General features: G+C 41.7%; 2 protein-coding genes across 2 annotated transcripts; both read right to left on the minus strand.

The window, feature by feature from the left end:
* Positions 1–240: 240 nt before the first annotated feature.
* Positions 241–7,722, minus strand: and1 (actinodin1). Its single transcript, XM_071484683.1, has 7 exons — positions 7,505–7,722; positions 6,824–6,919; positions 3,834–3,878; positions 3,299–3,444; positions 2,566–2,979; positions 1,815–2,069; positions 241–1,722 (listed from the first exon to the last, which is right to left on the minus strand). The coding sequence occupies exons 2-7, from the start codon at positions 6,894–6,896 to the stop codon at positions 703–705; spliced, it is 1,953 nt and encodes a 650-aa protein (XP_071340784.1). The 5' UTR covers positions 6,897–6,919; positions 7,505–7,722; the 3' UTR covers positions 241–702.
* A 2,316-nt stretch (positions 7,723–10,038) lies between these two features.
* Positions 10,039–14,387, minus strand: cops9 (COP9 signalosome subunit 9). The gene is made up of 3 exons (XM_071484688.1): positions 14,206–14,387; positions 13,351–13,423; positions 10,039–10,225 (listed from the first exon to the last, which is right to left on the minus strand). The coding sequence occupies exons 1-3, from the start codon at positions 14,266–14,268 to the stop codon at positions 10,188–10,190; spliced, it is 174 nt and encodes a 57-aa protein (XP_071340789.1). The 5' UTR covers positions 14,269–14,387; the 3' UTR covers positions 10,039–10,187.
* Positions 14,388–14,722: the final 335 nt, after the last annotated feature.

Genomic DNA, 14,722 nt, shown 5'->3' on the forward strand with positions numbered 1-14,722 from the left:
AGAGGTTTGCATTCACCAGGCAATGAGGGTCTCATGAAAATATGCTGTTGGCTGCTGTAGAATCTGGCTTTTGTTTTTGCTGTCTCTTGTGACTGCCCCAGCTGTATACATGGAATACCAAAATGATGGAGTACCCATTAGGCTATTGTAAGTCGGTTGTCCCGTGTTGTTGGACAATTATGGTCAAGTCAATCAAGTTGAATCAAATGTCAAGATGCCATAAATCAAATGCAAAAAAGACAGCTTTCAAGAGCTTTTTATTAGAACATTCAAAATGGAAAAAAAAAAACTTTACATAATCCATCACTGACAAAAAGCAACAAACAAACTTAAAAAAGTGAGATGCATAGATACAGAAGCGAAGCTGAGCACTGAGAAGTCATTACACATTCGAGTGGATCGAGGAGGTTTGTGGAGGAAGCTGGAAAAGCGATAGGCCAAAGCAACAGATCTGAAGCAGTTTAAGAGATGAAAACATTGCTGGAACACCCTCAGCTTTCTGAGCGTGCTCCTACAGCTGGAATCTATGAGTGGATGTACGTGCATCTACTTGCTCACTGGGTCCATAGACTTCTCATGTGTCCCATATCTGGTCCAGTTTGGACTGGTTGTGCACTGCGTGAGGCGGTCATGGGCTAAGCTACAAGAGCACACAGGACTGTGTATTCATGTCCATCTGCATGCATGAGTGGGCTTGCGTGTTTATTTCTTGCGGTAGTCATCTGCATAAGCTCTGTGATCATCCTGCTCAGGGAACTGGTCTCCATAGCGCCTCAGTATGTCCTGCAGGCTGGGCATACCCTGTGAGAGTGGCTGGTAGGACAGGTGAGGCTCCTCCTGGCCACTCTGGTAGGGCTCCGTCTCATACTGCTCCTGCTCTTGCTGCTCTGGCTGCTGCTCGCTCTCTGCTGCCCCCTGGCTGTGGTCCTCCTGGGCGTGATGCTCAGGTCGGGCCTCAACGTGGCCTTGCTCGGGCTCCAAGCGACGCAGACGGCAGTCTCTGTCGTACTCAGGGTCACAGTGAGGGTTGGAAGGCTCCAGGACTCCTTTTCTTGTGCCGTCGGCATTCAGGTGGGGCTCGTAGGCCTCGGCAGGGTAGGGGATGCGGCGATGAACTCCAGAGCGTGGCTCACTGGGTTTCACAGGGAAGCAGTCACGGTCATAGCCAATGAAGCAGTCATAGCCCTCCTTGGTTTTACCTGGTGGGCCCAGAGGGTGGCGCTCCTCCTGGGCAGGCTCCTCATAATTGGGGTTGGAAAAAGGGTACTGCTGCCTGGGGGTGGGAGGGCCACGGCGATGCATGGCGGCCGCTGCCTCACGGATTGCAGAGAAAGGATCATTGGGGTTAGACTCTGGAGCAGCCTCCATGCGTGGAGCATATGGGTCATTAGCTTGAGCTTGAGCCATGTATCTGCGGAGAATGGCATATGGGTCACTAGCTGGAGGAGAAGCTGGGGCACTGGCCTGGCGGAACATAGCATAAGGATCAGAAACTCTGTTAGCATGAGCATAAGCATCCCTAAACATGGCATAGGGATCGTTGTTCTGCTCAGCAGCAGGGGGAGCAGCACGAATGGCAGCAGCCTCATCGGTCTCCTCGTTTTTGTAAGACTCTGGGGGTGTGGCAAATCTGGTGGCGGTAATTGGGTTGCAGCCATCTTCATAAAGAGGGTTGCAGGATCCAGGGCCAGCAGGGGCAGGGGGGTTAGGGGCACGGGATGCCTGGAGGGACAAAGAAAACAACTTACATCATGACAGTCACAGCACAGATGTAGAATGTATGTAAAGTATCACCATAATAAATAAAAGCATACCACAAGGGAGGCAGCATAGGCACAATAGGGATCCCTGAGTGGATCACAGTTGGGGTACTGCAGGTAGAGACCAGAGGGGGCTTTCTGCACCAGTTTGGGTTTGCAGGTGGGGTCTTTCTTGGGATCACAGCCGAGATGGGCATAGGAAGGCAGAGACCCAGCGGAGGGTGTGTACCCATAGGCAGCTCTCAGGTGGTACTGCAGACACTCGACGTCTTCAGAAGAGCAGATACGCAGCAGCTCTGCCTTCTGCTCCTGAAGCATGAAACGTAGAGGCAGATATGGCATCATGGTGTCATAAAAGCTAGAGAGTATCTTGTTGTATCTTGCAGTTTAAAGCCTCTGTGTAGATTTTTATGTCATATCATCTTTAAACTTTATCTGATAGTGTAAATTTTGAATTTTTGTAGAAAAAATTAGACAATCCAGGTGAAAATCTGTGCAGTTAGGTGTTGTTTTCAACCCTTACAGCCTTTTCTCAGACTGAATCTCTTGAGCACTGCAGCTGCGTCTTCTTTAAAACCACCACAAGGGGGCAGCAAAATGTTCAAATTCTACACATGATGACATTCAGGTATGTTACTCTGTAACATCCATGTTAAAAATGGATTAACTGCTATCTTGAGAAACATTTTAAGTTGTATAGAAAATATTGTATTTAACATTATCATATCCATCTACAAACTGTTTACAATTTACTAAATTCAGTCAACTGGAGTGATGCACTATGAACAGCTGCCTGGTAGCATACCTTGGAGAGGAAAGGCGTTACAGATGGAGCGTAGTAGTAGTACCCTGACTGTGGGTCCTTTGCTGGGGCAGCAGAGCGGACGTATAGAGGGGCTGGGGCCTTGACTGGTGCAGGGGGAGGGGTGGCAGCTGGCAGCACCAGGGGCAGGTAGGGGCTCTTGCCCTGGACCAAAGCAGCATACAGGCAGTAAGGGTCCTTGGTGGGGTCACAGGTTTTTACTGGTGCTGGTTTTGGGGGTTCGGGTTTAGGCTTGGGCCTGCTGGTGTAGGAAGCCACACAGTTGGGATCGTCAGAATCGGCACAAGACTTGTAGATCTCCCCGAGGTGGCGCAGGTAGGCCTTATAGGAGCGTCGTCCCTCAGCACGGTTCTTGTTCTGGAGGTAGGCCAGGTAGATGCGGTCCATCTCCTGAACCTGAGAGGGGATAAGAGGTGGTTTTTAATGGGGAGTCGAGTATGGACACATTGTGGGCAACAGCACAGGCTTTGAATTGATACTCCACCCAAATTCTTTTTGGCACCAAGTACACAGGCTTAAAATTAGGCTGATAAATGTCTCTGATATAGAAAACTTATTATTATTATTATTATTATTATTATTATTATTATTATTATTATTATTATTATTATTGATATTGAGTCTTTTAGGTGCCGTATCACTTTAATAATATAAGTAGTAAATGTAGGATTTTTTTTTTTTTTTAGATAATAATGGAGGATGCGTTTTTACTCACTGCCTCCTGGTTGCCGTTGTCAGTGAAGAACTTGTACCAGTTCCAGAAGTCAGAGTGCTGTTTGTACCAGCTGATGTTCCTGCGGTTGCGGATCAGCCTCCTGTGTGAGGCTCCAGCGGCTGCCCTCTCCTGAAGGCTTTCTCCCGCTGAGGGCAGGAAAGAAGAAGGGAAGGCACTGCTGACCCCAGGGCCTTTCAAACTCACTTGGACACCAAATGCAAGGACTTTCCAGTGACTTTTAAAGTTTATAACAAGGTACTCAAGGACCTAAACTAGTTATATTTTGAGGTTTAGCTATCATTAAGCCTTCATATCACATTAGATATCAATCATAAGGTTAAGTGTTCATGCCACATTGAAGCGAGGTGAGGTGCAGTGATGAATTTGGGTGTTGCTCTTTAATCAAAACCTACTTTCATGGACTCATCTTTCAACAACCTTCATGGTCTTTCTCCCTGGCAAAGTGCCATTGTGTACTTTTTAGAAACAAGAACCACTGTGGAAGTATATGCTGAAGTTACAAAAACATATTTACCATCTCCTTTGGCCTTTTGCCCAATTGGTCCAGCAGACAAGAATGCTGCAAAGGTGATGAGAGAAAAGCGAAAACAGATGTGAAATTAAGCAGTTGCTTGAGTTGAGATTAAGTCCTGGAAATTGCTTACTCCGTCTAGTCTGACTTTTGAAATGAGCCTTGAATACATATGTGATAATATGACATTAAACCTCAAACACTTAGAGGCAGATATCGTTCATTAAATGGGGCAGAGGTAATTGGCTCTGCCTGAAGCGCTGGCGACTGCAGCTCTTTTGTAGATTTTTATAGGTGAGGCTGTAACATCAAACCCCATGCTGCGTTTTCAAAGAGCTGCGTGTGAACTTGTGCGCGTCTGTGTCGGCACAAACGTGCACAGCGTGTGCACTGTTTGACCCCATGCAGCTGAGGGAAGAGCGGATTCAGCTCTGCTCCGGGTTTCTTTTCATCTCCATGGGGGAAAAGGTGCTAATGCCTTACAGGAGGAGAGGAAGAGGAGGAGAAGGAGGAACAGACGACGGCTTTAACAGAGAGATCCAGAGGGGATAATTCAGGGTTCCGTGGAAAAACATCAGTCTCCTGATTTAAAAAAAAGAGTTTTGATAAGCTGTGGTGGAGCAGGCAGGGAGATGTGATGGGGGGGAGCATAGAGGAAGAGTATGAAGCAAAGGTATGAATCTGTAAAGAAAGAGGAAAGAGAAAAAGAAAGGAGGAGAAGTGAAGGTGACCCGAGGTGATGGAGCGATGTGGTGGTGGTGGTGGTGGAGGAGGAGGAGGAGGAGGAGGAGGAGGAGGAGGGTGGGCTAAATGATGCTGCCTCAGTGTAGCCGCTGTACTGTGTTTTTTTTTTTTTTTTTTTTTTTTTTTTACGAGCCTATAAAAAAGTGTCTGGCACATCTGGAAACAGCAGCACTTTGAGAGGGCAGAAGAGGAGGTGATGCTGACAGGTACTAATTTTTTACAGGAACAGGAACGATGAAAGAAACTCCCCTTATGACTACTGTTGTTCCCTTTTTAAACCATCGGACAGTGCAATTTAAAAAAAAAAACATTTTTACAGGGAAAGATGAGCCTTGTCTCTTTGTAAATATGCCTGTCATGTCGAGAGGAAAGTGGAAACAGGTGGTGGAGGAGCAACCCGCCTTATAGATGATATATGAACGCCACAGGCTATGTTAGGGAGCCAGATTATGATATACAAGAAGCACAGATGAGTTACAACCACTCTCAGCAAGGATGTAGAGATGAGTGAGTCTGCGTCCATGAACTGGGGAAGGGCAGAAACCCTCAGCAATCCAACTAACCCTTAACCTTAACAAACAAGACCTTGAGATGGAGATTGTGAAGCTTTAAGTCAAGTAAAATTTATTTCTAAAGAGCTTTAAAGAGGCAGAGTAACAATGAGGTTCGAGAGCAAACAGAGGAAGCAGATACAGACCATCAAAATATTGTACTGTACATTTTATTCCATTACTTTAATTTGAGAGCTGCAGCTACTCCGAAGATCAAGGTTTTACATACAAAATAATATGAGCCACCTATAAAATCTCATGCACTGTTACAGGTTAAACTGGGCAACAGTATATGAATGAAGTAGACACAATTTGCTTTGCTTCAACATAAACTGCTACTGAAGTAAAAGATGGGAAAGTTTCTTCTCCCACTAGTTACAACAATTCACAAAATCAACAGTTTTTCTCTTCTAAAGAAATCTGATGATGTGCAGTTACTTTACCTCTCAGTGTAGCTTTGAGAAGGTGACAGAAAACTAATTATAATATGCATACAGTGGCATGAATATCATCATCAACACCGTGATTATATCTTTAACCAGATGAATGGTGTGAAATTACCTTATATTTGTGTTTGTAATTTCACAATCACACTCCTTTTTCTCCTCAGTTTTATGAGGTTATGTGTGTCCAGCTAAAAGAAGCAGGTCATTTAAAAAATGTTGCATAAGCTCATCAATCAGTGTTAAAAAAAAAAAAAAAAAAAAAAAAACCATACCTTATCATTTGATTTTCTTGAAGGAAAAACTCAGAATTGACCATTTAAAAAATCTGGTAAAAAAAGGAAATTACTGCAGTGTCTTCAAGAACATTATGACGCAGTACTTGACATTGTCATCAATGCATCTCTGTAATAATCAGGACCTGAATGAGTTATATTTATTCCCCACTCATTCTATCATTATGAGTAAAACCTGAGCGGATGCTTTTCTGTTTTATTAACGTTCAAAGTGAGAAATGTTATCAACAACTTTCCCATTTAGTTTCACCGTTAACCCTGATTATGAATGGTGGAAAGTCATTACTGTACAAATTTGAGACACTTGTACTTCAGTATTTCCATAATGAATAATCATCATGTGAAGAAAACTTTAACCATCTTCTGATTTCAACTCTAACAATATGAAGTTTTACTGTTTTTTGTTTTATGTGATTGTAAATTGAACATTTTTTGGGTTTGGACTCTGATGGGCATTTTATATCATTTATCGTTTTATAGATTAGATGATTAATCAATTATTTGAAGAAAAAAAAGTATGCATATGATACTGAGAATGAAAATTATCATTAGTTGCAAGTAAATTAAACTTTCCAACAGTATTTAAAATGACATATCTCTACAACAGCAACACTCAGTAAGGCCCAGTTACTTTTACTTCTGGTAACGTAAGTTTCACTGATATTACTTATATGCTTTTAATTTAGTCGCATTTTCAACGCAAGATCTTTACTTGTATCCCAGTATATTTACAGTTGAATTGCTTCTTTTATCTCAGGAAAGGATCTGAATACTTCTGTCACTGCGGGTGATTACATGTGTCTTTATGTAGACATTTTTAGTTCACCATGACAGCCATGCGCATAAATAGATACTGTATTATATCATAGTATCAGTCTAGATAGCAGCAGATATCTGCAATACTGACCTTGGTTATGTGACACTGTATGTATAATGTGACCCCCCCACTGTGTACTCACCAGGCAGCAGCATCACAGCCAGCGCAGCGGCGACGAACACACCGGAGAAACTGGTTCTCCTTCTTCCAGCCATGGCTCCTCACGCGTCCTCCTCTCCTGCGAACACACACATATTGCTTTACTCCCAGAACATCTCACTTTTGTGCCAAAAAAAAGTTTTGCTAAAAACACCTGTTGTGTACTATTTTTAGTGGATATCATCGAAAACAATATCCACTCATCCACAATTCCACTTTAGGCTTTGATTAGTGCTGCAGAAATAGGGTCAGGGTTCCTCCAGCTGGGGGAGTGAAATGACAGCGCTTCTCAGAGCAGGATTTCCAAGACACATTTGATTACCTGCAAGAGTGGTCGACAGGGCAGTCAAACCTGCAACCCTTACAAATCACGGTTTGGAGGTGTTAAATTTCCACTCCAATCACAACCTGAGACCCCAGAGCTGAGCTAGTTTTCACCTGGAGAGCTGGTGCAGCCTGGCAGTGAACTCTAAGTGCGGAGGCTTTAAACAAACACGTTGCTACACGGCTCCCGGCTGGTTTGTCATTATAAAACTGAACCAGGTGTTGTTCAGCAGCCAAACTTGACTTCAACCTGAACTTGAATTTCCGGGGGTAAGTACCTAGGTCCACCCAAGTAAACACACAAGTACAGACCTTACTGTTTGTTTGTTTCATGTCTTACCTGTGGTTATCTTATCGGAGTGGCTGTCTGCAGATCCAGATGTGGACTCCTAAGAAGGGAACAGGCCAGATGACTCGGTCCACCCGGGCTCAAACACTATATGTGTGTGAGTGTGTATGTATGTTTGTGTGTGTGTGTGTGTGTGTTATGGAGATTCCCAGTGCACCCTGTCCCTTCGGCCCTTCTGACAAGACTGCCCTAACGAAGGGATCCCGCAAGGTTTTAAACCAAGCCCGTCATCTCTGACACACACACACACACACGCAACAAGTATTCATTAACACTCACACAAGAACACGCACACAGGGACCACCTGAGGGGGTCAAGGGCCACGCCAACAAGATGCCTGATTGGCTGCAACTTTCTGAGATTTTGGACCAATCGCAGGCACTGTAATTAAAGACAGGAAAAGAGAGAGGGTGGGAGGGTCGGAAGGAATAGAGGTAGAGACGTGGAGAAATAGTGGAGTAAGACAAGTTGCCTTTACTGATTTTTTTTATTTTATTTTTTTTTATTTATTATTATTTAACAAACACGGTTTTATTTCAAAGTGAAATCTAAGGTTAGAAATCAGACCCTGGATCTGGTCTGAGGAGGCCGCGCTGACCCTGGAGCAAGTCAAACAAAGAGAGAAGACGGGTCAGAGGAAAGAAAACATGAGGAAATAATGAAGGGGAGCTGAGGTGCCACATAAGCAGTTCTCAGAGACCTCAATGAGATGAGGGCCAAACCACAGCTTCTGTCTGAACCTGAACACACACACACACACACACACACACACACACACACACAGGGACAGCTGGTCCACACATGAGGAATTTGATAATCTACAGTTTCCTCCTCACTTTAACTGTGTTCAGGCATGCCAGCCTTGTAAGACACACATGTGCACAGTGGCAGTGATTTTAGTGCGTCTCTGAAAAAAGCCATGTAGCTGTGATGTATGATGCAACATCACTACATCTGACTGGATATGCCTGTAATACAATTATGACACTCAGTAGTCTTATAATGTTTACATCCAGGCCAGTTTATGAGGAGGTTTTATTAGTTTATGAAGAAATTGAGATTTTCACTTTAAAAAAAATATTGACACCAAACGTGATTTAACTCTATATATATCATGTTGTTTTTTTTAAAGGCCTAAATTAGTTTTTAAGCATTATTTTATTGTAGCTTAGAGAGAGGACACATTTATTCTTTTATTTTTGGATTTTTGAAAATAGCTGCCATCTGAACACCTGCTCTTATGGTTGTGTGAATTTGAGCAGAAAGATTAAACCTTGTTACAGTAAAGTCAAAGTATTCTGTGGAACTGTTTATTGTAGTTCTAGCTATGTCCCTTAGGTCTAACTCAAGGAATCTTAAAACATGGTTGCAAATGTCATGTCTTTCATGTCAAACATTTGTGACTAAATAAACTTATTTAACTAAAATTATTTGCCAGTTACCATATAACCACGGGACACTCCAGGGAGTCGGGGTTTGCTAGGCCATTTCCTCTTGATTACAGACTTTGTGCTAAGCTAAGCTAACCAGCTATGGACTGTAGCTTAGTATTTAATCGGGAAACACTTCACCAAACTGTGATCAGATTCAAATATCCCTACAGTCTGATTATTGCACATTATCTGCCACATAACTCTGTGTTCATGTAGGATCCCATTGCTGATACTGAGAAGGTCAATGGTCACCACACCATGCAATGACAGTGAGTGTCTGGCCTGCACAGAGCTCTGACCTCAAACCCATCCAACACCTCTGGGATGAGCAGGAACCCCGACTGTGAGCCAGGTTTTATCACCCACATCAGCGCCTTACTTCACCAATGCTCCTGCAGCCAGGCTCGAAAATCTCACGCAAAGCCTGAAACCAAAAGGGGTTGTTTATAGCAGCATGCCTGCAGATCTGTTTGAGCGGTTTACAACAAATTGTTCTAAACATGGTGTAAATACGTGACTACAGGTTTCTTCGTTTTATTTTCTTGGTCTTTTACTTTCTTACACCTACACATGCAGTTGGCTTATGTTTGTATGCAACAGCTCAGGGAAAATCAAAAACAAAAAAATGCAAAACTCATCTGACAGCCAGTACAAGTATTTGAAAACAGGTGAGGCACGTAAGACGTGATTCTACTCTTACAAGGAAAATCAAATCACAGCTTTTCCATTTTCCCAATTAACAACACCTGACTGAATCAATATATTGACTTTTACTGCCGACCTGACAGTAAACCATTTTACTGCTAGTCTGCACCTGAATTGTTTATTTGCTCTCTATTTTCTTTTTTCTTTTAGCATTTCCACATTTTTTGCAGCCCCTTTCCTGTCCCATCGTGCCCCAACTGAACATTTAGTGGTCATGTTAACACTGTATCTTGTATGTAATTACGTTTGCTAACAGGTGTTTCGCGGAGCCCGCAAACCTACAATCCAGCCAGGGGAGCAGATTCAAACAAGACGACGCCAAAACCATACTCATAATTTTCTCTAAAGCTGGAATGTAAGGGATTCTCAGAATTCACAGACACCTGGTTCACCATGACAGCTAAAAAGGCTTTATTTCAGTATGGTGGTGAGTGACATACAGGGAGAGGGGGGCTGTACAAATAAGAGAAAATAAGGCCATTTTCACAATTTCTTCTATTTATGTACACGATCATTCTGGCATTCAGGTGTCGTTGTCACTGCAGGTCATCGTCATCGAAAAGATCCTCAAAGTCTGCAGACAGAAAATAGACAAAGACAGGAAGAGAGCAGGGTTAGAATTAGTCCAGCTGTTTCCCAAAACTCCTACATTCTCAGCTAATTGTGCTATTATATCATGACTTTTCTGACTCTAGTTGCTGAGTTTGGAGCAGCTGAAACTTCTCACAACATGTTGTAGGGTAGTCACTATCTGTCTTTAAACTTTTGTCTTTAAATGTGGTCAAACATATGGGAGCTGCAGACCTGCCCTCCACATTTCTCCTTCAAATGATAACACAAGGTACCTGAGGAGTCCAACTAAGAAAATCCTACACATCATCACACAAATGCTTTCAGTTCATTGTTTGCAGCTGGTTTTATTTGCCTTCTGTGATATGAAACTAATATCTTTGGGTTTTGGACAAAACAATGGATATGTCAAATTACAAATTGTAAGGGGCATTTTTTTTTTTTTTACTTCATTTCCCTTGTTTTGTTGTATATCACCACTACTGGCCTGTGTGAGGGAGTCACTGAAAACCTTGCGAGGTCACATGGGTACTGTCAAAATAATGTAAAATGTTTGCTACTGGGCATCACCTTCCAAAATGCCCAGATGAAAGATGGCTGCCAAACCCTAACGTTTACATAATGTTACAATCAATCAATTAGCGAAAAAACTTTCACCGGTCTGTCTGGACTTTTGCAATTATAAGACCAGAATCATTCCTTTCATTTGCTTTGGTTCGTTTGGTCACTAATTATGATGTCTTTTCTTAACCCAGAGTGATCTATTTGTGGTGACCAGTTAAATATTCAATGCCTGACTCTCCCGAAAGTCACCAACTATTTTAAGCATTGTCATCCTTGTATCTAATAAAATGGAAAACTGACCTTTTGGAATTGTGAGCTGAAAGTTTTGTTACAGGACATATTCACCATCAATTAACTGATATAGAATATGTTGAAATATTCCCTTGTTTTCCAGACAGATTTAAAAGGTTAGAAGTTGCTTGCAGCCATTTTTATAGGCCATATAGCTGTTATTTATGTTGGCCATATTCACACAAATTTCACACATTTTCAAGAGTGCCCAGAAACAGAAACTGATTTTGCCACACAAGACTTGAAATTGCTTACTCATGTGTTTGTGGTTTCCAAGAACAGGACATTCCTACATTTTGTCTAATAAAGGGCAGCCTATAAGTCAAACAGCTTGCCCTTTGGCTACCCATAACCCTTTGCAAGTTTTAACACAGTACACAAGCCGCTCTAGCACCAGAAAATGGGAGTCTTACTTTCATAACATGGCCAAAAAAATTGCCCATGTTTCACGCTCGCGTCGAGTTGACCTTTTAACATCACATTATCATATCCCTGTTGTGCCTACAGGAGCCACAATGAAGGGCCAAATCTCTTTGAAATCAAACAACGGCTTTGTACCACCCTAGTTCTATAAGCACAGACAGGAGACTTTACGTCTACTCACTGAGCTCTTAGATGATGGAGAGCAAACCATCTGTCGCAGGACAAGACACCCGAATATGGGTTTAACGTACTACGAGAAAAAAGGTGTCAATGATGAGGACTCTCCAGGGAATCTTTCCCAACAGGCCAGTGTACAAATGTAAATGTATCCTCAAAACCAGATGTTGGCAAAGGTAACTAGGGTGTAACCAGATGTTGGCAAAGGTAACTAGGGTCATAATATGGTTTATGTAATAAAAATTAAGTGAATTTGAGTTACAAATAAGTATAGGTTCTGATAGCCGGTTCTATTTTGGATCCGTTTCTAGATCAGGAAAAACACCCAGATTTGTTAAGCTCTGACACAAACAAATCTCTTCTCAAACCCTTTACGTCTCCTCACTCTCTTTCATTAGCAAAGCTCTGTGGGAAAACATGTAGGTAGCTTTGCAGTTGCTAGTTAAAACGACAGGTATCACCAACTGTTCTGAATTAGCACCTCAAGTATTTGGAGTAAGTATCCTGTGAAGTACAGAGGGCTCCAGCTGTTCATTGAATGTTTCAGATACATTTAATCAGCATTTCACATTTTCTGCTGTTCGTTTCATTTTCAGGCAGCAGGGACAGGTTTTGCTGTCAGAGCCAATGAGGCAAAAAAAAAAAAAAAAAAAGCCAATTAGAAGTGTGAGTTGTAGTTTTTTTTTTTTTTTTTTTTTTTTTAGCTACATACAAATAATGAAAGGCAAACTGATAAAGGATTCTAATTTGATAACTTTATTTGAAACTGGGTATGACTGGGCTATGCCACACATGAGAATTCACAGTTTTAGCAGTGTTGACAACCCAAGTGATTTAAAGGTGTGTGTGTGTGTGTGTGTGTGTGTGTTTTAAAGCAGCTGACTGGCGAGGTGTCCTGCTGAGTTTCAGTCTTACAGCAGCTATAAAACTCACTTTACCATCCTCCTCTTCTCTACTCTTTTCCTCCCTCTTTTTTTTTCTTTCATTCCCTCTTTTTAACCATCAGCTCTTTTCTTTCTAGGTCATGAGCTGCTGAGCCAAAATGGTTTTGCCTGCAGCCAACGCTGCAAGACGGAAAACAGATTAGCTTAGTGTTTTTGTGCGTCCCCTCTGTATGTGTTTACGTGTTGTAGCACATAAACCAGTGTTTACAGGGGAACGACCGGATTTTTGAGGGTTAATTTGAGAAGACAATGTGGTTAAAGCGAGAAACTGCATTATGTGCTTACACTAAAGCTCCAGTTAGTCAGTGTTCTGGTTTGTCCCTGTTAACCTTTCATATTGATAAAACAATGCTGGAACACTTTGAGTGTATTTAAGTTAATATAATAAGAAACCGTAGTGATATGATGATGCTGGTTTAAAAGAAACCTAAGAGGTTTTTTTCCTTACATCATAAGTGTGTTTCAAACATTCAGCTTATATTCTAATTTACAGTTTTGAGTTTGATAATCAGGTTTCTTGAACAGAAATCTGTGTGTGTGTGTGTGTGTGTGTGTGTGTGTTTGTGTGAGAGCCAGGTTTTAATTAAAGTGTTTATTAATTAAAGAGCAGATATCTGATGTGTTCATAATATTTTATAAGTGTGTCCACATTAGAAAAAAAGAGGGTAATTATGTGGAAAAGATGTCTGGGGCAGGTACAGAAAAGCCTCAGAGAAAGACTGTGACTTACCATTAAAGAAATCTGAGTGAACGGCTTTTTCATTGGCTGCCAGGTCCATTAGCAGGCCGCTGCTGCCTCCTGCCTGTTAACACACAACAGCACAGCCCGTCACATGACATGAGCAAAGCACATTCACACACTGCTTTACTCTGAACATCAGGGTTACAGTTAGTGCCATGGGTTGTCGTGTGTTGTTGCTGGTTGTTTAGTTAATCTGAAACCTTAAGGCACTTGTAGTTATTATTTTGTGATTTAGTTTAATAAAATTAGCTGTTTTCCACCTCCTGATCCTCCTTTTTATTTTCTTACTTCCTCTCATCCTCTGCTTTCTCACTGGGTGACGCGATAAGTGAAAAACAGTCTAGAGCTGCAATGATTAATCAACTGAAAGAAAATTAATCGGTAACTATGTTGATAATCGATTAAGAATTTCAGTCTTTTTTTTTCCCCCAAGCACAAATACTAAACGTTTGCTGGTTCCAGCTTCTGATATTAAAGGATCTGTCGCTTTTTCTTTGTGTTTATATGAGAGTAAACCTTGAGTTTTAAAGTGTGGGTTAAAACGTCACCTGGGTTCAGGGAACTTGTGAAGGGGTTTATTCGCAATAACGTTTTCTAGACTAAATGATGTTTCGTTATAGGGACACACACGCATTAAATAACGTTTGACAGTAATAAAAACAGCCCTTAAAAGTCTGCAACTGCTCCAGAATGGCTGAAAGTCTACTCTAGTATATTACAGAGCATTTTAAGGCCTTTTTTTTAAGTAGATAAGCAATACAGCTTTCCTCATTAAGTTGTACTGTTATTGAGCTAGCTAGCATTAGCCAGCGTTTGAATAATCGTTATTTTAACCGGACAAACCTCGTCCAGATCCACGTACGGACCCGCTCCTTCAGGAAACATCTCGTCCACCGCAGGTTTCATTTTATTTCGGCGATAATTCAGCAGAAGTTGGTTTTAAAATGCGATGTAGCTTCGGGTGAATTGCTAGCTAGGCTAGCTTCTCGGCATCCGTAAACAAAACAACTGTGTGCAACACTAAATGGTCCCCGGCTGTCACTACGAGCGCGTTACAATTGGTCCGCTCTTCACCTATAGTAAATTTGTATACACTAGTTATGTAATGAAGAGGTTGCAGGAATATAGATATTAACCACATTGTTATTTTGCTATATGAATCCCTAAGTGAATTCTGACCGGCAACATTTGAGAAATGAATGTACTTACTATATGGTTATGAATTTTCACAGACTCCCCTATTTCCCCCTATTATCACAAGGATTTCTTGACAGTGTTTACCATTTTAAAAAGTCAAGGAAAAAGATAGAAGGCTGAAAAAACATTTCAGAAAAAAATTTTAAGATAAAAAAAAACAAAC

Source organism: Trachinotus anak, unplaced genomic scaffold, assembly GCF_046630095.1.
Source record: "Trachinotus anak isolate AG129_WGS33_773 ecotype Australia unplaced genomic scaffold, CSIRO_AGI_Tana_v1 ptg000009l, whole genome shotgun sequence".
Taxonomy (NCBI): domain Eukaryota; kingdom Metazoa; phylum Chordata; class Actinopteri; order Carangiformes; family Carangidae; genus Trachinotus; species Trachinotus anak.